General features: G+C 40.8%; 2 protein-coding genes across 2 annotated transcripts; one reads left to right on the top strand and one right to left on the bottom strand.

Annotated features, from left to right (window-relative positions):
- Positions 1-20: 20 nt before the first annotated feature.
- On the top strand, positions 21-10,467 carry LOC146613361 (ankyrin repeat domain-containing protein 13C-like). Its single transcript, XM_085377699.1, has 13 exons — positions 21-818; positions 911-952; positions 2,511-2,615; positions 5,101-5,186; positions 5,408-5,453; positions 5,656-5,722; positions 5,875-6,019; positions 6,122-6,253; positions 6,815-6,976; positions 7,062-7,141; positions 7,285-7,383; positions 10,104-10,204; positions 10,303-10,467. The coding sequence occupies exons 1-13, from the start codon at positions 458-460 to the stop codon at positions 10,431-10,433; spliced, it is 1,557 nt and encodes a 518-aa protein (XP_085233825.1). The 5' UTR covers positions 21-457; the 3' UTR covers positions 10,434-10,467.
- A 2,207-nt stretch (positions 10,468-12,674) lies between these two features.
- LOC146613360 (uncharacterized) lies at positions 12,675-21,698 on the bottom strand. Its single transcript, XM_085377671.1, has 12 exons — positions 21,417-21,698; positions 19,901-20,034; positions 16,979-17,094; positions 16,180-16,257; positions 16,057-16,094; positions 15,759-15,892; positions 14,599-14,677; positions 14,374-14,493; positions 14,180-14,269; positions 13,764-13,847; positions 13,453-13,615; positions 12,675-13,330 (listed from the first exon to the last, which is right to left on the bottom strand). Exons 1-12 carry the CDS (start codon positions 21,536-21,538, stop codon positions 13,139-13,141), a joined length of 1,350 nt encoding a protein of 449 aa, XP_085233797.1. The 5' UTR covers positions 21,539-21,698; the 3' UTR covers positions 12,675-13,138.
- Positions 21,699-22,029: the final 331 nt, after the last annotated feature.

Here is a 22,029-nt window from a genome sequence, read left to right as displayed (position 1 = left end):
TAGCAGAGATGTTAGCTGAGGCTCAGTATTGTTGTATCGCCCGATTCTCCTGAATTCAGCCGCAAAGCGTCGATACCGTTTTAAAACCTGCATCCGAGAGACGCGGTAGAAGAGACAACGATGTAGTCGTTTGCTCTTCTTTCTTATTATCCCGATTCATTGTTTGTGTGTGTGGTTTTTTTAATGTTTGTCATTATTTTTTGTTTTCATCGCCGCACCCATAGATAAATCAAACCATATTCATTTTCTTGCAGCTAGCTAACGTGTCCTAGGAACCGCGTACCGCTATTTTAATAACAGAAGCGTTGCGAAAAAGCGTCGCCGTTAGCTCAAAATTTCTAATAGGACTGAGCATTTTTCATATTTGTGGAGTTTTTGCTAATGCCCACTACCATATCGCATCTTCACCATACGTTAGCCTCGTGTGTAGTTCACCAGTTACCGCACGATAGACATCATGACAGGTGAGAAGATACGCACCATGAGAAAGGACCACAAGAAACCGAACAAAAATGACGAGATAATGGACACGTACGATGAGACCTCCAACGGGACTATCTCTAACGGCACCGGTAAGCATTTCAAGTCCAACAAGGCTTTCCAGAAGTCAATCAAAACCTCGGCACAACAACAGCAGCAGCTCAATGCCAACAACATCAACGGTAACTCATCAGTTGTCAGCGACAACAACAAGAACCCAATAATCCTGACCAGTGACGACTTGGAGTTCCCTGTGCATGAATGCGTGTTTAAGGGAGATGTGCGTAGGCTCTCCTCTCTCATCAGGACCCACAGCATCTCCCAGAAGGATGTGCATGGTAAGCTTTCTGCTGTCATGTTTCCATTTCCATTTACAGTGTTTGTGCTAGAGGCTGATATTTACTTGATGTGTTTATTTTTTTAATTCCAGGAAACACACCTCTTCACTTGGCTGTCATGTTGGGCCACAAAGGTAATGCTGAACCATAGAGTAGTAAAATGAAATAACCTCATTTTAAAATTGTTATTATTATTATTGCCTTGCACTGGATTAAACAAAATTACCAAGAGCACTCTGAAAAAGTAATCTTCCAGTATCTGCTTAAGCCCAGGAAATTTGACTAAATCTGCCGTGCTCTCCGTGGCCTAACATGGCTTTATTAAAAGAGTATTTTGAATCCTCATTAAAAGCCCCCTTTGAACGCAGCAGTTCCCTATTCCTGTGTTGGAATAGCCCACATACCCTTTGTGCGCATAACCGTGTCTTATCTGACCTCTGCAGAGCAGCGATAACATAATCTTGGTATGACACATTAGTTAGGCTCAGAGAAATCCACATATATCAGTAATTGCATACAAAGAAGCCAATTTATGGGCACAGAGACACAATTTCATTTATGTGTCAATTATAACACAAATTTGACTCAAAGCTCTTTGTAGTCTGTGTACCACGCAAAGTCCTCTAGTCCTGAAACCTTAATTTGATACAGATTAAACTGAACTATTAGAAAAGAATTTGTTTCTTGCCCTGGCGACCATGCAATTAGTGGACAACTCGCTCTACCACCTGAGCCACAGCTGCCCCGTACCTACTTCACTGTTTAACAAAGTGGCTGTCTGATGCCTAGTTTGGCATGCCATCAAATGAAGACAGAACAGCTGCCTCAACTTAATCCAGATGCAGACAGCTGTTTCACAGTCTGCCATTATTTCCTTGCTAGAGCCAAATCTGCCAAGTATAACTGTAGGAATGAGTAAAGTCAAGAGTCTTCATGCACTCCTGTCATTTGAGTAACTGAAGACCAAGTGTACTACTTTTAGTTTTTATGGCAACTCCGCCGACATGCAGGAAATGTTTAGCGTAAGCATGTGTCTGTCTCTAATGTGGCCAGCATTACCATCTGTTTGCTTCTCTCCTGCTCTCTCTGCGCCCATGCACTGTGTCTTTATAGAAATTACTCTAAATTGAAGCTGCTCTGATGTACACTTTGTTATTTCAGTTGTCAAACAGTGACACAAACACAGCCTGTTATGACTAATATCAACCACATGTCGCTTTCGAGCCATTTTTGAACCTGCTGCTCTCTGCTGTTAAAACCCTGACATTGTAATGGATGAGATTACATTCACACAAGTTAAAGGCAATGGTTGTGGTGTGATTTCAGCACCCACAGCTCTAAACATGTTGTCAGGCCAGCTCACCGATTAAAGCAAACTGTTTTGGGTTTTTTTGGGAGAGGATCCTTAAAGAGAAGCACTTTAGTCAGGAAGTCCACAGAGTGCTGCAGCAGTATACAGCATGAGAAACATTATTGTGGGTAAACCCGTTTTACCAACCCTTCAAATCATGGTCCTGTAAATGAGCGCAATTTGAGCATGTGCAGAACACTATATAGTGGCCTTTTGCAAATATTAAAATTGTTTCTAATAACAATGCATGTAGTGATAGTGCAGCAGTAACAGAACTGTAGAACTAATCACATTTGTCACTCATTGTTTGGTTGTTTTCTTCTCTTTTTCCTCCTTTTCAGAGTGCGCTCTCCTCCTGTTGGCCCATAATGCACCTGTAAAGATAAAAAATGCACAGGGATGGAGTCCTCTAGCAGAAGCCATCAGCTACGGCGACAGGCAAATGAGTAAGCCTAAAACTACTCTGAATAGCTGTAGACTGACTTGAGCTTTTCATATTTGGATCTGTTTGTTGCAATCTCAGTGTCACACCTGCAATCATACACACTCCCTGTTTTGACAGTTAGGCTGAGTTCTGCCTATCTGAGGGTTATATAGATATACAATGTGTTCTTTAGACAGTATTTGTGGGTTATTCAGTCATATCGGTAATTGGGAAGGTGTTCTGTATGAATGTTCATATTGTAGTGGTGTTACTGAACATCAGCTTGATAGCTGCAGTGTTTTGGTTGGATTTTCTTTCCCCACATGCTTTGCACTGGCATCAGGAATCAAATGAGTTACTCTGATTATAGATGAAATCTTAAGTTTCAGAGAACATGTCTACATTAAATGAGGGTTAGATCAGTGTTTCATTTTTTTTTTTGACAAATAAAACTTGTGTAATAAGGCTGAAGATGTAGAATTTCTAGCAAATTGTCTCCTCCAGTATTGTCGTAAGGTAATGAGATAAGTGTTAGTATTCAAAGGATCATTTGTTAGTCATGTAAGTGTTTAACCACAACAAGTGCTGTCTGGCCATCCCATCTAAAAAGCTATGGTGGGGATTTTCTCTGAGCACTCACCATCCAGATGGGCTGGAACGCTGCCTTAGCAATGGCTTAGTGTTAGCCCCAAGCTTAAAGCTTGCCACTGCCCTGCTTAACGATGCTACCGCTTTTAGGTTCGACATCTAGTGAAATAGGTCAAATGACATGTAAAAGGTCCCAGCTAATGCTTTGGAGATATATTCACTCCTCTGTCCTTGTAGGTTTTGGGTTAAGTTAGTGCGATTTGTTCAAGCTAAAGTAACATATAAATTGTCTGCTAAAAGGGCTGAATAGTAAATAATTTATTTTAGTTTCTGTAGCTGTGCTGAGCTGCACATTTTTAGTTCTTGCTTTTGGCTCTATAGATGATACGAGTGAGCTATGAGCATCATTTTCTTACACAGCCTGCGACAAAGCGTTTGAGGCCTGGTAGTTTGAATAATGACCCTCAGCCTTGTTAGTATGCGTCTCGGCTCTCTGTGCTTGCTGTGGCAGGCTGTCTTGGGACTGGGACCGGGAGCTTTGCTTTTGAGAAGGTCACATCACTCACAAGGGTGAAGGGGTGGCAGAGGGGCAGAGAGGGGGCCGGGTGCATTTAAACCATGCATAGAAATTCATAATCCAGTGACAAAGGATATTTAGATTTAAATCTTTGGCTAAATTACAGCCGGTGCACAGCTGGTGTTAAAGAGAGACAGAGAGCAAGGAATAATAATGGGGTTTGCCAAATGTCAAGTGTCTATTTGTGTGTGTTATAGCTTGTCACAAAGCACTGCAGTCTTGTCATTGGTCATCAGCTTTCACTTTTACACATGTGCCCATCGTGTCAGCAGCTCGCTATCTGGACGTGCGATTATGAACTACCCGAGTGCAGCAGCGTGTGCCTCGTCAGCACTTCTCTCCTCGGTCACGTCTATTTTCTGCCTAATATTTCCCCTGGCTGAAATAACCAAGGATACGTGTGAGATATGCTGAGATATAATTTTTTTTCTTCTTTTTTTTTTTTGTGGTTCATTCTGGTATCATTGAGAGGACGCTGGTCAGTTTGTGAGAGGAAGTCGTGCACTTCACGAGCCAACGGGTTACATCAGCCGATCCAAACACGGCTGTGGTGTCTGCACAGTTATATAAATTATATAAAGCTGGGTGGGATTCAGTGTTTTTGTGTTATGTAATAATCTATGAAAATCACACAATTTTAACTGACGCGTTGTGGCAATCAGTGTGTCGGGGTTTGGGTGACAGAGTTCAGTCCTGTGGACTGGTTGTGAAATATGCATATCCTGGCACTCATATCTCCCTCAGCGCGAAAGGTCATCTGAAAATGCTGGAAGAGAGGGTGACCACCATAAAATATTTGTGGCTTGTGCCAATACTCATGCTTTAGGGGTTTAAAAATGTATTAATAACATGCACTCAGCAGCTCCTGTTAAAATGCACAGTTGTGACTTTAGATCGGGGTCAAACATAAGGCCAGGTGGCCAGAATCGGCCTGGCAAAGACTCCAGTCTGGCCCACTGGCAGGCTGAAAATGTGAAGGAGGGCATACATTTTGGGGACCTTTAACTTTATTTTTATATGTTTTACAGTCTTGGTAAAGATAGCCTTATGACCATTCATGCAAACCAGAGGAATTAAGTAATAGCTGAACAATGAAATCATTTAGAAAAACTGAGACATGCTGTTAAAATTGCCACTGCTTTTTCTTATATTAAGATATTTCAGGGGTTTAATGTGTAGCTAAACATCTTTACGCTGACAGAAAGGACAGTTTCGCCTGCCCGGCCCACTTAAGATCACAGAGGCCTGTATGTGGCACACAATGTAAAAAATGAGTTTGAAAGTCATACCACATTTTTATAATACACATCCATTATGATCCATCCCTGTTGTCTCCCCCCAGTCACAGCAATACTGCGGAAACTAAAGCAGCAGTCGAGGGAGAGTGTGGAGGACAAGAGGCCAAAATTACTCAAAGCTCTCAGAGAGGTGAGACTCATTTAAACACTGTGATGACAAACTCAGGTTTTCCACTGACATCGTTAAACCTTTAGTCCCATAAAGTTTGAAAAACCTTCTCTGTATTGATTTGGTTAAATGTCTGCTGACTACCCGTGAGCATGCAATATCAAGTGATGATGCACGTATAATCTGAACTTTCTGTTATGTTGTGCGTTGACCTTTTGATGTGTTTGAATGCTTTGGTGCAGCTCGGTGACTTTTATCTGGAGCTGCACTGGGACTTTCAGAGCTGGGGTGAGTTTTAACTTTCACACAAATGTGAAATTTTCTGCAACATATTCTCACACACAGCTACAGCGTGTAATAGTTTGAGGCTGCTCTTGATTTTTAAATCCTTTGAAAATTTCCGGAGCTGTAACCTCACCCAAAACCCTCCATTAAGTGCGAACACAGCAGGAAGTCACTATTGAATAAATGCACGTCTCATCTGTTGTAGTGCCTTTATTGTCCCGGATGCTGCCATCCGATGCCTGTAAAATCTACAAGCAGGGCATCAATATCAGGTAAGATATAAATACTAGCTAAAGTCTGCCCCCATCTACACCACTGTGTGTTTAATGTAGCATGTTTCCTATTGAGGTCGAGAACTTCTTTTAGCTCTGAAAAGTAGGACGTAACTATCTTCACACACTCTTCCTCCTCTCTCTTGATTTAGACTTGACACCACTCTCATAGACTTCACCGATATGAAATGTCAGCGCGGCGATCTTAGCTTCATTTTCAACGGCGACGCCGCACCGTCCCAGTCCTTTGTGGTTCTGGACAATGAAGCAAAAGTGTACCAAAGAATACACCACGAGGTAACTGGGGGGGCATAAGGAGACCTCTGTTTCACATCATGTTATCAGAAAGATGTGAAAGAAATGAACAGCAAGAAGTTGACTCAGTGTTTTTGCCCCAAGGAGTCAGAGATGGAGACAGAAGAGGAGGTGGATATTCTGATGAGCAGCGACGTCTACTCTGCAACCCTTTCTACCAAGTCCATCACTTTCTCCCGTAGTCAGATCGGCTGGCTCTTCAGAGAGGATAAAACAGTAAGGCTTATTTCACAGTATGGTTAAAGCAAAAGCCAGAGGGGCCGATGGCGCGATATGGCAGCCTCGCTTCTGTCAGTCTGCCCCAGGGCAGCTGTGGCTACAACTGTAGCTTGCCTCCACCAGTGTATGAATGTGAGAGTGAATGAATAGTGGTATTGTAAAGCGCTTTGGGTGCCTTGAAAAGCGCTATATAAATCCAATCCATTAAAAGAAATGGGACAACATTAGGAGGAAGAAGGGGGGAAAAAACATATTAAAGGAACTTTGGGGTTTTTAAGCACCGGGACCTTTCCCATTTTACAAAAACAGTTGCCTCGAGGCATTTTATAGTGTAAGGTTAAAAATCCTACAGTATTCTGGAGAAAACTGAGCAACCACATTACAACAGTGGGAAATAAACATACTTAGCCCTTAGGTTTTACCTCATGACCCCTTGAAGGCATCACAAGCCTCACTTTGATCCTCCATACAGCCTGTGCAGCACATCCCAAGTTTGAAATTTTGTTTTTACTGCTGTTGCATTGGAAGTATGGCACCATCTGTTTGTTTCCTGTACAGGAGAGAGTTGGAAACTTCCTGGCTGACTTCTATGCAGTGAACGGTCTGGTGCTGGAGTCAAGGAAACGGCGGGAGCACCTAAGTGAAGAAGACATCCTGAGGAACAAAGCCATCATGGAGAGCTTAAGTAAAGGAGGCGGCATCAGTGAGCAGAGTTTTGAGGTGAGAAGGAAAGAATTCAGGGCCGTGGCTTCATCCGCCAGCGGTGAATGGTGCTAACACTGACGGATGTTTTTCTGCCCTCCAGCCCGTGAGAAGGCAGTCCCTCACAGCTCCAGCACCCAATACAATTTCATGGGAGGAGTACATAACCGCGGAGCACGGAAAGTAAGCACCTTGTGTTTTCTACGATGTCATCAGTCCTCACTGTAATTAGGAATTTATTCAGGGCAGGTAGAAGAAAATATGTATAACTGCTGAGTGTGAAATAACATCTTTTTGTGTTCGTCTGTGCCTCTTCTCACCTTCAGGCCACCTCATCTTGGCAGAGAGCTTGTTTGTAAGGAAAGCAAGAAGAACTTCAAAGCTACTGTAGCCATGAGCCAGGATTTCCCTCTAGGCATTGAGTCGTAAGTACATCCCTTGCTCCTTAGATCTATTTGCGAAGCTTTCTGTGCAGATTGAGCCTGGGTGGATACACTTGGGATACTAGAAAAGGGTAGTGCAGAGATGAGATGAATCACATCAGATAATTGGGCCAGGTAGACAAAAGGGCTTCAACTGGTTGTGGGAGAGAGCCACTGATGAGAAGATTACAAAATTCAAACACTCCCCCACCTTCACCACCCTCACCAAAAATGTTCTTTTGCTCAGCTTGGCCACCATGGGAACCCGGCACGGTTTGTTTGAAGTTAAAATTTCTTATTCGCTTCTTTTCATGCCTTACTGTATGCACTTGTAACCTTGGAGCTGCAAGGCTTTCGTGTGTCGAGACTTGTTCTCAGAGTCGGGCCAAATGATGGGCCTGGCTGATAAGAGTTTTTCAGTTTTAAATCTTTTTTTTTTTATATATATATTTTTTAAACCTTGTTTTTTTCCAAGAGTTGATAATAAATTTTGGAAAAGATTTTTCCCCAAAAAATATTTTATCTGACTTGGTTAAGTCAGTGTAGGTTCTTCTTTTTAGTCTGTGAAACTTTCACGTCTCATTCAAGAGGCTTAATTAGCTCTAAAGCCACTGATGGGAGGCTCCCAGGTATTTAACAGGTGTTGGGGTTTGTCCTGAGGATTGTTGTCCCTCTACTAATCATGCAAGTGTTCAGATGAGCCAAGGTGTGAATCAGGAAATTCTTCAGGAACTCTTTGGAATCATCTTAATCCCAAAGATACTTTATTATCTTTGGGATGTAATGAACATGTTTGTGCATCAGAAAGTTGGCTTTTAATTCCATCATCAATCAACTACATGTTTCATGTCTAAGAAGCACTGGTTTCAGTGTTATTGCTGCACGTTCCCAGCTCCCCCCCCTTCTGTTCTGGTTTTGTTTGCGGTCACAAGTAGTCTTTTGGCGACTGTGTACGAAAGAACTAATAAAAAAAGATCCAGCACTTTAAAAGATCATTTCACGTTGCCCTCATTTGGGATTCAGGCGGGATGTGGCTCGGGTTTAAATATTACGGGAACTTAGTAAAGGCAATAAATTGCTTTATCTTGTCTACTGAATGAACCTTATTGGAGACAGCAATAAAAACCTCTCTTTATCAGAGCTAATGTTTTTTTAATGTAATTTTTCCCCTTTGCATATTTTTCTTTGTAATGTTTAATATGCTATGTTTAGTATTTGATCGTTTTCGGTTTTAATGTCATAATGACCCAAAATAGACAGTGCTCTAGTTGTTGATGATAAATAATATAATTTGTACGATAAACACTTCTTGCATCATTTCCAGCCTTGGTGCTGGTAGTTCCCCAGCCCGCTTACCTTTCACTCTAAACTGCATGTGTGTGTGATTTGTGTGATTGATGAAATAAAACACTGGACTATTTTCTTGTGAATCGGTTTGGGGGTTCACAGAAACTGATTTATTATCATCACGGGCAGCCATCAGTGTCACTCCAGTGTTTTAGGTTTAACTTTTACATGAAAGGCAGTTTTAGTCATGAAAGAGAAAAGACCTGGACGGCTAACTTGTAGCTACCGCCACACATGGAAGTGAGGTAAAGTTGATATGTGCATGAATGAATGAAGGGGTAAATAAAATGGGAGCGTTTACTACCTGTTAAATTGTGTTATATTATCGTGCGTTTGTCCTAAAAATGAGTTAGTATGCACAAATAACTTCCTGAGTCTGGAAGTCTAACATTCCTTAGACTTCAGCACAAAAAAGTACTTCACAGAAATTAAAGCCAGGCCGATGTAGAATTTTTAAGGCTGATAGTTTGTAATAAAAAAATCCGATATATAGGACGATATTTTTTTTTATATTTCTTTCAGACATTAAACACAAAGCATTCTATTATTTTTATTTATTTATTTATTTTTTATTAGTCCTTACTAAGATAAAATGACAAGATAAGAAGATTATTGCGACAAGTCATGGATTTCTCGTCTTGCCAACAGGGAAGTTGCAGAAGGCCCTCTAGTGGAGAAACTATGAAACATCAACACTCATAGCACGCTTAAAGGTTATTTCTCCCGCCTTCCCTTTACTTTTTAAATGCCGATCACGGCATATCGGCAGATAGCCGGTATCAACTATCCTCTTGTTATTTATGTGTTATATGAAACTATATAATATATGGAAATTGTTAACCTGAAATATAAAGTCCATAAATATATAAGATCTTTAAATTTTTGTGTTCATTTTACAGGATTACCTTTCTTGTTCATACTGGCATCACTTTGTTGTTTTTAAATTTATTTAAGTGATCTAGTTTCAGCTCGGGTGTAATCAAAGGGTCATTTAGAGCCAATGCTGATGCTGGAATAGTTTCATTTAGACAAAGCAAGTGAATATTTCTTTTAAAGGGGAAATGTTCTTTCCTTAGAATGCCGCTTAGGAGCGCGACGCAAAGACTGCAACTTTGAAATGACGAAGAAATCTTGTATCAGCAGGCGAAGTTATTACAGCAAACCAGGCAAAATCTGCCTTTCATATGACATCGTGATCAAATGTGAATCTGTCTGTTATGAATAATAAATTCAGAGGATCACCACTTAGAATGACTTGAAAGTGTGTGTGTGTGTGTGTGTGTGTCAAAATCTCGAATTGCATTGAATCCGTTTTAATTTTTTATTTATTTTTGTAAGAATTTGTGAGGTTCTGATTTACTCTCTTCTGCTTCCAGATTACTGAATGTGTTGGAGGTCATAGCTCCGTTCAAGCACTTCAACAAACTCAGAGAGTTTGTCCAGATGAAACTTCCGCCTGGTTTTCCTGTCAAACTCGGTATGTGAAGCGACCTGTCGTTGCATTCCTGTGAGTAGATGAGTTTCAGGAGCAGGATCACCAATAACCTTTTTTTGCGTGTGTTTCCTGCCTCACAGACATCCCCGTCTTCCCCACGATCACAGCGACCGTCACCTTTCAGGAATTCCGTTACGACGAATTCGAAGAGTCCATTTTCTTCATCCCCGCCGATTACAAAGAAGATCCCAGTCGTTTCCCAGACCTCTGATCTGTAAACGGGGATATGGCCAGCAAGTTTGGGAGTGCAGACAAAAAAAGGAATATTGTGTTGTTTTATTCTGTATTTATTAGCTGTGAAAAGGAAGGGGCGGGTGGGGGCCGGTCTTAGTGATCAGTTGCTCTGTTGGCTGATGGATCCAAAGCAAATCAATGCAAGCAGGTGTTAGAGCGCCACCTCACATGTAGATGCTTCGGGAGCCGTTTTTGTGAAATCGATGATAGCTTTCATTGTACTCGCTGTTCAACAGAGCAGTTAAACCCACTGCTCCATGCTGCTGTTCTCTACTCTGAAAGCTGTCAGACTTCATCGTCACTATTTAAATATTTCCCCTCATCTTCAAGGACAGAGAACTGACTTCCCATTCTTGAAAGTGCACTGACACCCTCGTCTGTAAATAATTCACGTCTGTACTTCACAACAAAAAGAATAGCAGATATAGCTATATCCTCAAACTGTGCTTAATATTCATTTATATATTATCTATAATATATAGAGAGAGATGGACTCAAATGAGTAACACTGTGTAGCAATACATTTCCGGTACTTAAGAATGTTTTTAACCAGCTGGGATAAGGTTTAGCATTAAAGAAGACCTCCATTGTTACAGTACGATATCCGAGCCTTTTCCCTGCGCAGGGACGCAGTCTCCTGCATCTTCAGGTTAGCTCATGTTACCTCTCGGCTGTCTCTCCATGTCTGTCGTGATCGTATGTGCTCAGTGTGTGAGTGAGTAACTGTACTGTACCAGGGGTTGTTGTGTGTACGTTTGTGAATGGGAGAACCCAGGTGAGATATCAGGTAAACTGTTCTTAGTTTAACACTGCACTGATAAGAAGTATATTTAAGGCATGCTCTGGCTGTGTTGGCCTCCTGGATCACATGCTTCTTTAAAGGTATATTCTCTGTTCTACTACCTGCAGGCTGGCTGGTACTTAAGGAGAAACTGGAAATTAGAACACTGACTCTTAGAAAATGTTTTAGTGCTTATAAATTCTCCTTGATTGTTGTCTGCATATGATTATCTTTTTATATATATATCTATATGTATACATATATAAATGCAAGTAGAGGGAACTAAGCTGTGAAGTTGATCGTTGCTGGATCTCTCAACTCTCCAGATAAGACATTATCTGATCCATTGAGCTGTCTGGCTTCAGCTAATATGTACTGCAACCATACCTACTTCACTTCCCTTTAAATAAAGCACCAGCATCATCTTTCAACTGACTGCGTGTTTGTAATAAAAATTTTATGAGGCTTCCAGAGGGGTGGACAAATATTTTGATATATTGGGGATTCTTATCGCTTCAGTGGGTATTTTAGGTCAAATCTGGCGATGCTTCAAGACAATATTGTAGTCTGTTTATTAAAGAGGTGAGGCTAAGAAGGGAGAGCTGGTTTTATCCCAAGATACTAAAGATTATAAAATTTCCCCTGATTTATCGTCAGTGTGTGAAGACGCAATAAACTAGCAGAGCACTGTCCGTTTGGCTTCAGTGTTTAGTGCAGACATTGGAAAATAAAACTCGTCATTTTATCTGAAAAATATTTAATTTCTCAGAGCCTGGGCTTCTTTTCACTTTAATATGAAAGATTTAATATATTCAACATCCTAAATGTCTAGAAACCTATGCCAGATTAGTCCAAGTTAGGGTTTTAGACACAAGTCCCAGAGACCAGAATTAGCCCAGCAAAGACTCCATTCTGGCCGAGCTTAAGAAAATGTGAAGGTATGCTTAGATTTTCAACTTTTACCTGTCTTATCATCGGTTTTACCGCTTTTCCTGTTGATCAAGCCACGACACCGAAGTACACAAGCATTTTCTGTGAATTCATGAAAACCATATGTTCTAAATTTATAATTACACAACTTTATTTAAATGGTCCTGCCCACTTCACATCAAAGTGGGCTATATGTGGCCCACATGTAAAATGATCTAACTGAACTGGAAAATTTATGTTTAGAAATCCTCCATCAGCATTAGTTTTATGCCAATAAAGACTTTATGTAGTATTGCTGCACTGGACCTACGCATTACTAATTTAGGCGCATCTGCCTTTGACTAGTTTGAAGGCAAAATTGTCTCTGTGATCAAACAGCTGAACCATGTCTGTGATTTAAGTGTTTTTAAACCAGATGTGAGGATTTTCATATCTGTATCATTAGCCCCCCCAACCTGAGGTGGAAGTTATAAATTTTCACAGTCTTAGCTCTTTAAATAAGCTTTAATATATAAAAGAAATCCTTGATAAAACAATCAGTACTCTCAGATAACAAGAAGCTAAGCTAAGAAGCTTGCATTTTTGGTGAAGACAAGAGACCCGTGCATCACACCACCCCACACAACAGAAATGAAAAAGGTTCATATGTAAAGACAAATAAAAAAAAAATCTGGTAACACAAGCTAAAGAAACGCAAAGCAAGCCTACTTCCAGTTGTAATCTATTACATCTGTAGCAGCAAAGAGCAGAAAGACCACTTACAGTAAATGTGACAAACCGAGAAAAATGTCAGGGCAGACGATTTTTAGCATCAAACATTTGCAAAAGGGCACGCTTCCCTCCTGTGACAGAAACTGATACATTTCAAACAATTCACATTTTCAGATTCAGCCCAGTAGGAAGGGGGGAAAGATGTAGCTTTTTCACAACCAACATGGAGGGAGAATGTGGGAAAGGACGGGACGGACGAGTCAGTCGCTGACGTCCATGTCCTCTTCGTGGCGATCATCGGCACCGTTAACTTTGGCCTGCTTCGCGGAACGTGCTGTGCCATTACCTTCTACCGACCGAGGAGACAAAGCAGAGTCGTCCGAGTCCTTCCTGTCGCCTCGCTCCTTCTCGCTGTCGTATCCTTGCTCTTCCTCATCGTAGTCTCTGGTGATCTGGGAAAAGAAGCCGATGCATGAGACACCTCGAAAAAAAAAGTAAAAAAGTACAAACTCCCTCCGACTGGCTAACATTAGAAGAGTGATGCTCACAGGGTCCAAAACCACAACACACCAACCTTAACATCTTTCTCTGCATCTGATTTCCGGTCACGTTCCCTTTCTTTGTCTTTACTCTTCTTTTTCTTGCTGCTGGAGCGCTCCCGTTCTTCACGGCCGCGCTCTTTATCGCTCCTACGGTCCCGGTCCCTTTCCTTCTCCCTCTTCTTCTCTTTTTTGTGTCTGAACAGGATGGAAAGTGAAAAGTCCAGAATAAGATTAGTAATGGATATATGTTTACTTCTCCTTTAAAAAAAAAATAAAAATCATTCAGGAGAAACTTAAAATACACATTCAGTGCAGCCAGAAGGTATTAAACACATCAGACAACCTTCGAGGAGATGGAGACGGGGAATTTTTCCTTTTAGGAGACTTCTTAGGAGAACGGCTGGCGCTGCGACTTTTCCTGCGTCTCCTGCAAACAGAACAAAATAATTTAAGTTTTGCACATACGCAGGATATTAGAAGCAGCTGAAATAAATACATTTGACTGAAAACCAAAAATCTAGTATTTCATTAATAACTGTCATATGCATTAAATCTTATTTCCTGTTAAAGCATTAGCAGCTTTATCGTGATTAGGGAAGTACTATACTTAAAAACGTACGTTTAACTATTCTGTTCCTGTTGATTTTGTACTTTGGTAAATCTGACCATAGAACAGTCATTAAATTCTCTTAATATTAAAAGGTCTTTACCAGAATAGAATTCAAGCACTTGTCAGCTGAAGACCTTGGCTGTACTCACCGGCTCACACTGCGTGACCTCCTCGCTGTGCTGTAGCTTTTGGGTGGTGTTTTGGATTTCCTTCTCCCTGCATCTTCTTTCTTTCGCTCTCTGTAGATAAAAAGAAAACATGCATATAGATTTAGATCTCAGGTTTCCCAGCTGCAGACCTCAGAGTACAGGTTCGAGGACAGGTTTTTACACAGTTAGCACACCTGGATCTGCTGGGAGATCTCCTCCCTCTGTCTCTAGAGTGGGTGTGTCTCTTGCGCGGGCTTTTGGAGCGTCTTCTGCTTCTCGATCTGGATCTGCGCCTCGACCTGCTTCTGGTTCGCCTGAAACCATTCATTCACAACATTTAACTTTGCTGTTCATGTGAAAACAAACAATACAAAGTTTCCTCATCTCAGCTCTGCAGATGATAAGTTTTAGTAAATCACCTGTGTCTTGAATGCGATCGGGACCTCCTCCTTCTGGATCTGGACCTGGACCGAGAGCGCTTCTTCTTTGTCTCCTTATCTGCACGTCAGGAAAATGAAATACAGGTCAAGTTCCAGTACTCTGTGTTTTATCCTTTAAGACCTACCATAGAACCAAGTCCGCCAGAGTTATCTTTATATTTTTACATGCTGTAGTGCCATTTTTGAGAGCATTTCAAGTTGCTATACATCAATACAACCGTTATAGCCCAAATTTTAATGAGATGTAAGCATTAAGTCTATAATAACTACATAAATTGCAAAAAAGTGCAATAAACTACAAAAAATTGAAAATTGTTTGTTTGTTTTTTTGAGTGTCTTCATAGTTTTATTTTTGAGATACACCAATTTTTATAAACAAAAATAAATATTATAATGCAAATTTGCAAAGAAAACAGCACGTGCATCAAAATAAACCATTTCCAGTAGTGCAATTTGAGTTCTAAGCATCCCAGAAACTATTCAGAAAAGCATGAAGTCAAACATGACTTTTAAAAACACCAGTATAGGCATATAAGGCCCCGAAGGTAAAAAACAAAAAAGAGAAAATGGTAAAAAAAAAAAGAAAAAAAGATGCCACTTCCGGTTTCAGCCAGGTAATGGCGGACATACGATAGTTCGCGCTGACGTCTATTCCAACGTAGGAAGTGTTATGAACAGCTGATCGAATTGGCAAAGCGTGTTTCTGGAATATTATGTTTTTGTTGCTGCAAGTGCTTTTTATGCTGTTTTTTGCAAAACTATATGTGGAAGGAAACTGTAATCTAGGACGAGCTGATAGCATAAGAAGTACGTACAACTCCTCCGGTTTCATGTGCAAAAAAAATTATTGCTAGCTTACGTGGTTCCGGTTCTACAGGGATTTAAGAATAGTTACGCAAAACGGAGCGTGCCTGCTCCGTCCGGTTTTAAAGGGTTAACAAACGTTTTTTCTTAACACTGAAAACAAAAGCAAAAACAAACTATTTGCAAACATGAAAACCTGCCAAGGAAATCATCTGAGGAAGTAAGCTGACCTAATAAGTGTTTGTAATGACAGCAGTGCAGACAATCCAGACACTGTTTTATACCGCAAAGCCAACATCCTAGCAACAAGATCTTCTGAACTTTAATGTACTCACGTCCGGGTTCGATAGCAGCAGAAATGAGCGACTGGGCCTCTCTGACTCTCTTCATTGCCTCTTCGATTTCTTTATTAGCTGCGTCAGCCTTCAGCCCAGCATTCAGGTTTATTCCAGCCGCCAGGGGATTCAGTCTAAACAAATAAATATTAATTAGTTGACTCATTACTACAAAACACCAAACAACTGCTTCTTTCCTGTGCCTCAGTTGTTCTACAGTGCCTGGGAAAAATAACAAAAAAAAAAAAAAAAACCCCTAATGCACAGCATTCAAAGAAGAATCTTTAAAGAGACTTACTTTGGATCCGTCATCAATTTCAACAGCTGATCAGCAGCCTGTGTGGAAACGGGAGGATAAAGACTGTCAGTTCAAAACATTCAACATCAACTTCGTTCACTGCCATTTCAGAAAACCTCTCACCTGGGGATTCATACCAGCTCCGGGGAATCCAAACGCTGCCATTGCGTCTATATTGGGTGCACCAAAGGGGTTCGCAAGCTGGAATAAACAAATTTATGTCAGGCCAAGAATATCCAGATACGAACACCTAACAAGTGTTTATGTAATTATATTGGTGCTATCTGATACACTGGGCTAAAAATCACTGTTTATGTGCAGGAGACTAATTTCTCTCATTAGTAAATGGCCAGCGAGGCATGTAAAGATGTGATGTAAGCAGACACGCTGTACATTAACCGATGCTGATATACGCTTTCGACTTGAAATGACAGAAACATGGCAGAGCCGAAGGAGTAACTGATGGATATGCGAGTGGATGAAGGAAAACCATAGACAGGATACTACTTGGTCACAACTTGGCAAGAGACCTGTAACTCGGCAACATGACTGACTGCTTCAAACTATTTATACTAAAAGGATGTGAATGAGCACAATACAATTTTGCATTACCACAATCCTACAAATAACCAAAAAAACAGAAATACAACACAGGGAGAAAAAACAGATTTAAAGAACTATACAAACTACCAGATGGACTTTGAAATGATCCAACTTTAAAACAAAAATAAACAAAAGCCAGTTTATCTGTGAGTCGTATTTTTATGTTATCTTACACTCTGCTTCTGTATGTCTTTAAATGCATAATTACTTTTTCAAAAAAAGGCTTCAAGTTACATTTTGTCATGTCAGAGCAAAAATGTTAAGACTTTTGGTTATGTCACCATGTAACATCCAACACAGTTAAACAGTGAGGTCTTACAGGTGGATTGGGGATGGGATTAGGCATCGGAAGAAGGCCTCCCCCTGGCAGAATTCCTGCAACAGCATTTGCTGGCGCCAGCAGTGACAAAGCTTTAGCCTCATCTGGAATAGATCCTACAGGGATAAAGAAAAAGGCATTAGGAGAGAAGAAAGGTTTCTCACACTCACTCACACACACACTACAGAGAAGACATTTTGGAGAAGAAAAAAAAAAAGAAAAGTGTTCACATTTCTTCACATGTTTACCTCATACATCAGAGAAGAGTTCCCTTAATTCAACATAATCATTGCAGTGACTTAACTATTGCTGGAATAAATCACACTACTCCAATGAACACTGCCAAGAATAGATCACCTGAATGTGTTTTTTAAGTCATGAACCAAACGTTAGCAAGCACAGCTGCTTCTCCAGTTCGGTGTGCCCTCAATTTTCATTTTTGACGTTTACTGAAACAAGCGATTCACGTTGGCGGCTTCGCTACTAAAAGCACACAGAGAAAAATTGAGATACACACACAACAGAGAGAATTTTAGGGATTCGGCAAGAACACTATGCAAACCATCAGCGTCTACTCACCACAAACACATTTCAGAGAATTAAGTAGTTTATATGCTAAATGGCAATAACAAAATTCAGGCTAGATGCTGCCTGCATCATTATCTCAGTATCCTTACCTGTCACTGCATCAATTAACCAAACCTGGACAGAGGATGGTGGGCTGTTTATTTTAAAATGCAAAATACCTCCAATTTTATCTTTTAAATAGCTCATCATCATCATCATCTCACACTTAATCCATTCACAAAGAGACATCACCTAAATACAGACACACAACACTTAAACACAAGAGCACACTGGAGAGAGAAAATGCTGCAGGAGACAAAACGGTTGGATGGTATTTTCAGCAGGGCCTGGTATACAGGACTGGCTGAGCCAGGAAAAAGAACTGTAAAACACAACAACAAAAGAAAACCACTGTTAAAGAGGATACTGGACCAACACTACGTCATGTCGGTCGCCTATCTCAGAGGATTTATACCAGAGAGTTTTAGTTCCATGTATTTATTAAATCACTGACTAGTTTTCCCCTTGTCAAGTCTGAAATTACATCGTGAAGTTAAAAAAATGTTTTAAATCTACTCTGTGCAGAGTAGGCTACTTTGGCATTAGTGTGTTTCTGTATTAACTAAAAAATAACCCAGACCCCTGACATATACAATTATTGCACCAGAGCCAAATAACTGGTGTCACTCCCAAGTTGATGTTTTTTAAAGCCATTTTAAAAAAGGATGAGGCTGGAAATATTCTTGTTACTGTCCACAAATCTAGTGAATACCATCTCATGCCTGATTTAGACTTCTGTGGGGCTACAACACAACCTACACAAGTGGTTGCGTTACCAGCATTTATGCTAGTGCTGTAGCATTATGTGTAAATTACTGTGTAATCATGTCCCCGTGTTTTACATGCAGTCCCAGCTGATATAAAAGTGTAAAATTCGGGGATCTTTTCCCCCTCCTGGGTCTCTGTTCTTTGTTTAGGTCATTATTAAATCACATGCAAACATATTTTCCCTCCAACTTCTGAAATGCACAGGAGGAATCGGCGGTGCTGAACAGACCAACTGCCGTACTTGCGGCTGTATTTCATTATGTTATCATAACATCATGTGATAGCATAGATTTCCGACACAGATTTCCAGCTGATCAGGTGTAAAACTTTCAGAAATATATTGTCTGACTTCTATAGAAGGCGAAGTGGTTTCTTTAAAAACATACAGTAAACGTAAAGTACTGTGGTGTTATTCAAACAACTGTCCATCTGCTGGGGACTACTTCCAGCTGTTGTTTAAAATCTGTTTGCGTATGCTAGTGAGCTTTTAAAAGAGCATGATGGTGCCTGAGGCACCGACTCTAAATAAACTGCATCAGCTGCAATTACCCTAATGAACAAACAAGCATTTACTAGTCTGTGGACTTGAATGGCCTCTGTGTTTTCATGGGATTTGTTGACATTAAAAAGTGATGAATACAGGCAGCCTTATCTGCAAAGGAACCGTTTCTTAACCATAAAACACTTGACCAAGCAGCCCTCAAAAGTGTCGTTAAATAGTGCAGAATTTGCACAGTTTCAGGTTATGCCCTAGAAATCTGAACTTTATTCTCAAAACCACCTGGGAAAGACAATTTAGACAGAAGGAAAGAAAAAGATAAGGCAGAGAAAGAAAAAAAAGGAGACAAAATGAGAAGAGAGAGAGAGTGGTGGGGCTTGTATGCTTGCTGGCCTTTGCAAATGTCTACAATTCCCTGTTGGCAGGCAGAGGACCACTTTCAGCCATCAACGAGGGGGCTGCTTTTGCCTTCTTCACTACAAAAATTACACACACACACATACACACACACACACATACACACACAAATAACAGAGAGAAGTTTAACAGGTGGTAGTCCAATATATGGTGAGAATAAAAATGCATTTGGTTAAGCATTTCAAGTACATCACTTCTGAACTTTGACGTGCCTGTGGTGCCCACAGATGTCCGTGTCCTGGTGTGTAAAGCAGAGTTTGGTACACTGAACTTTCTGAGCGCAGAGCACATTACTGTTTTAGTCAGAGACAAACACCTCACTATATCCCGAACAACTTAACTCCAGGTAACAAAGATCTGTTTAAGGGCTGTTGTGCTAAAACAGATGTGCAATGCGCTAAAACAGTTCACCACAAATCTGACAGCAGAAGTCTGCTTTAAACACACGAGCCATGGGAGGAGAATGGCAATACCACTTTCATTCAAAATTATCTTACAAAGCTCATATAAGCATGCCAGGGTGAATTCACAGGAGACGGGAAAAACCAACAACAACCTTTTTACAGTCTTGCACCATCACAATTCATTCAACAATGAGCTTTTATACAAACCTTCAGCAAACGGGACCACTATCAGCGCTCTGTCCACAAACACCGTGTTAGTCAGATGCTGAGACACACCAACAGACTCTGGCTCCTGGAACTTCACAAAGCACACCCGGGATGTCACCGGCATCGGCGAATCACTATAGATGTGGTAAAGAAGAATGACGTGAATAAACTGCAATAAAAAACATTTTTACAAAATCTAAACATTGCTTTCTTCAGCCTCTTTTGACATCCCGATGTAACACTGAAAATGCAAGGAGCAGCAATAGCAAAGGTAGAGGAGTATAAATGCCTGGTATCAACCGTCCAAATCAACGGTTCACAAGTGAGGTGGAGAAAAGATTGGAGCAGGGTGGAGTGGATCGAGACAAATGTCAGGGTGATTTGTGACAGAAGGATGGTGGCGAGTGTGAAAGAAAGAGTACATAAAACTGTAGCGAGACCTGCTATGATGTATGGTTTAAATACAGTGGCACTGACAAATAGACAGGAGGCTGACGCTAAGATGTTAAGACTTTGACTTTGAGTGAGCAGGATGGACAAAATCAGAAATGAGTACATCAGAGGGACAGCACATGGAAAAAAGGATTAGATGATTTGGACACATCCAGAGGAGGGACAGTGGATATATTAGACAAAGGATGTTGAATATGGGGTTAACAGGCAGGAAGAAAATTGGGAAACCAGAGAGGGGGTTCATGGATGTAGTGAAGGAGGACATGCAGAGGATTGGTGTGACAGAGGAGGATGCTAGGGATAGGGTGAGATTGAGGCAGATGGTCAGCTGTGAATCCCTAAAGGGAGCAGCTGGAGAAAAATGTTCTGACAACCTGATGTGGTCCAGTGGCACCCACATGCTGTGTTAGTCACTTAAGTGTGGATTTGACACACAACAAATATATGCAGACAGAGTTTAAAGCAGATTTATAACATACACTTTAAACAGAAATAAATACAAGTACCCAGGCCCTGACTGTATACTTTAGAAGAAAATTTACTGTGGACTGTTGGAAAGACTCAATTATAATAAAAACGACTGGGGAAAGGAGGAGTAGAGTTATCCTAACCCTAACAAAACATCGGAGAGACCGTTAAAGTTAATACAACTAATTTTTCCCTTCCTCACAAGCTCGACTTGGGCGTGTTTATATTAATTATTAATCACTTTTGCTGCATTTCCTCTCATTGATAAAAAGAGACTTTACATACTTTGAAAAACAAGACACTACGGTAACATTAAGACCCAAATAAACACCGAGGGGGACATATTAAGCCTAAATACACGTTTTTATCCCTGTTTAGGAAATAAGCAGACTATCAAAGACATAAATAGGATTAACGCGTGGTTCATGAGGCCAGACAAAGACATTATAAAAGACTGCGGGCCAGGTCACTGGTTAGCATGGACCTACGCGTGCATGCTAACCAGTCTACCGAGTCTACTAGGAAACACGACCAAACAGCCTGTGACTACATTATTAAAGCCGCTAATAAGCCCACAGACAATTATTTAACTTACTCTGGCGGAAATAACTTCAGCTCTTCGATGGTTCCCAGAAAACCGAACAGTGTCCTCATCTGCTCCGACGTTGTGCTCGGCGACACGTTCGTCACCTGCACCACCTTCGTTGTGTAGCTCATTTTCCCGACTTAAAACCTTTGTAACACAACCGCCAACTGCTAGTATTAAACCACACTACCGTCTATCCGCTGGTTACAAAACCAATTTTGGGTTTGTTTGGTAATTTTTTTCTGGGTATGCGCTAACTAGCGACTACAGCAAACTGTAGCGTTTCGCCGCCATCTTGGGTAATTATGGATTGAAATGCGCATGCGTGTAGCGAAACTGGCGGTTTTAAAGTAAATTATTAAAACAGCACATCATCAAGTCTGGAGGCTACTTTACCTTCATGGAATAAATCGACCGTCCTTTAAAGAAGCGTACTACAAGGTTTGTACTATGTAGAAATACTTTTGACCTGCAATTAATTACCAGCAGAGGGCGCCCTTTATTTTCATTTTTACACACAAGACGTGGCCAAAGCGCCTCATTCAGTATTGATGAGAAGTTTTGGGGAAACTACTTAAGCATAGCTTTTCAACCAACCAACATGAATTAATCCAGTCTGGTC

This window comes from Diplotaxodon limnothrissa, linkage group LG18, assembly GCF_057381915.1.
Source record: "Diplotaxodon limnothrissa isolate DT_005_m linkage group LG18, D_limnothrissa_male_GT1.1, whole genome shotgun sequence".
NCBI lineage: Eukaryota > Metazoa > Chordata > Actinopteri > Cichliformes > Cichlidae > Diplotaxodon > Diplotaxodon limnothrissa.
The sequence above is the reverse complement of the archived record's forward strand: the minus strand, read 5'-3'. Positions and strand labels throughout refer to the sequence as shown.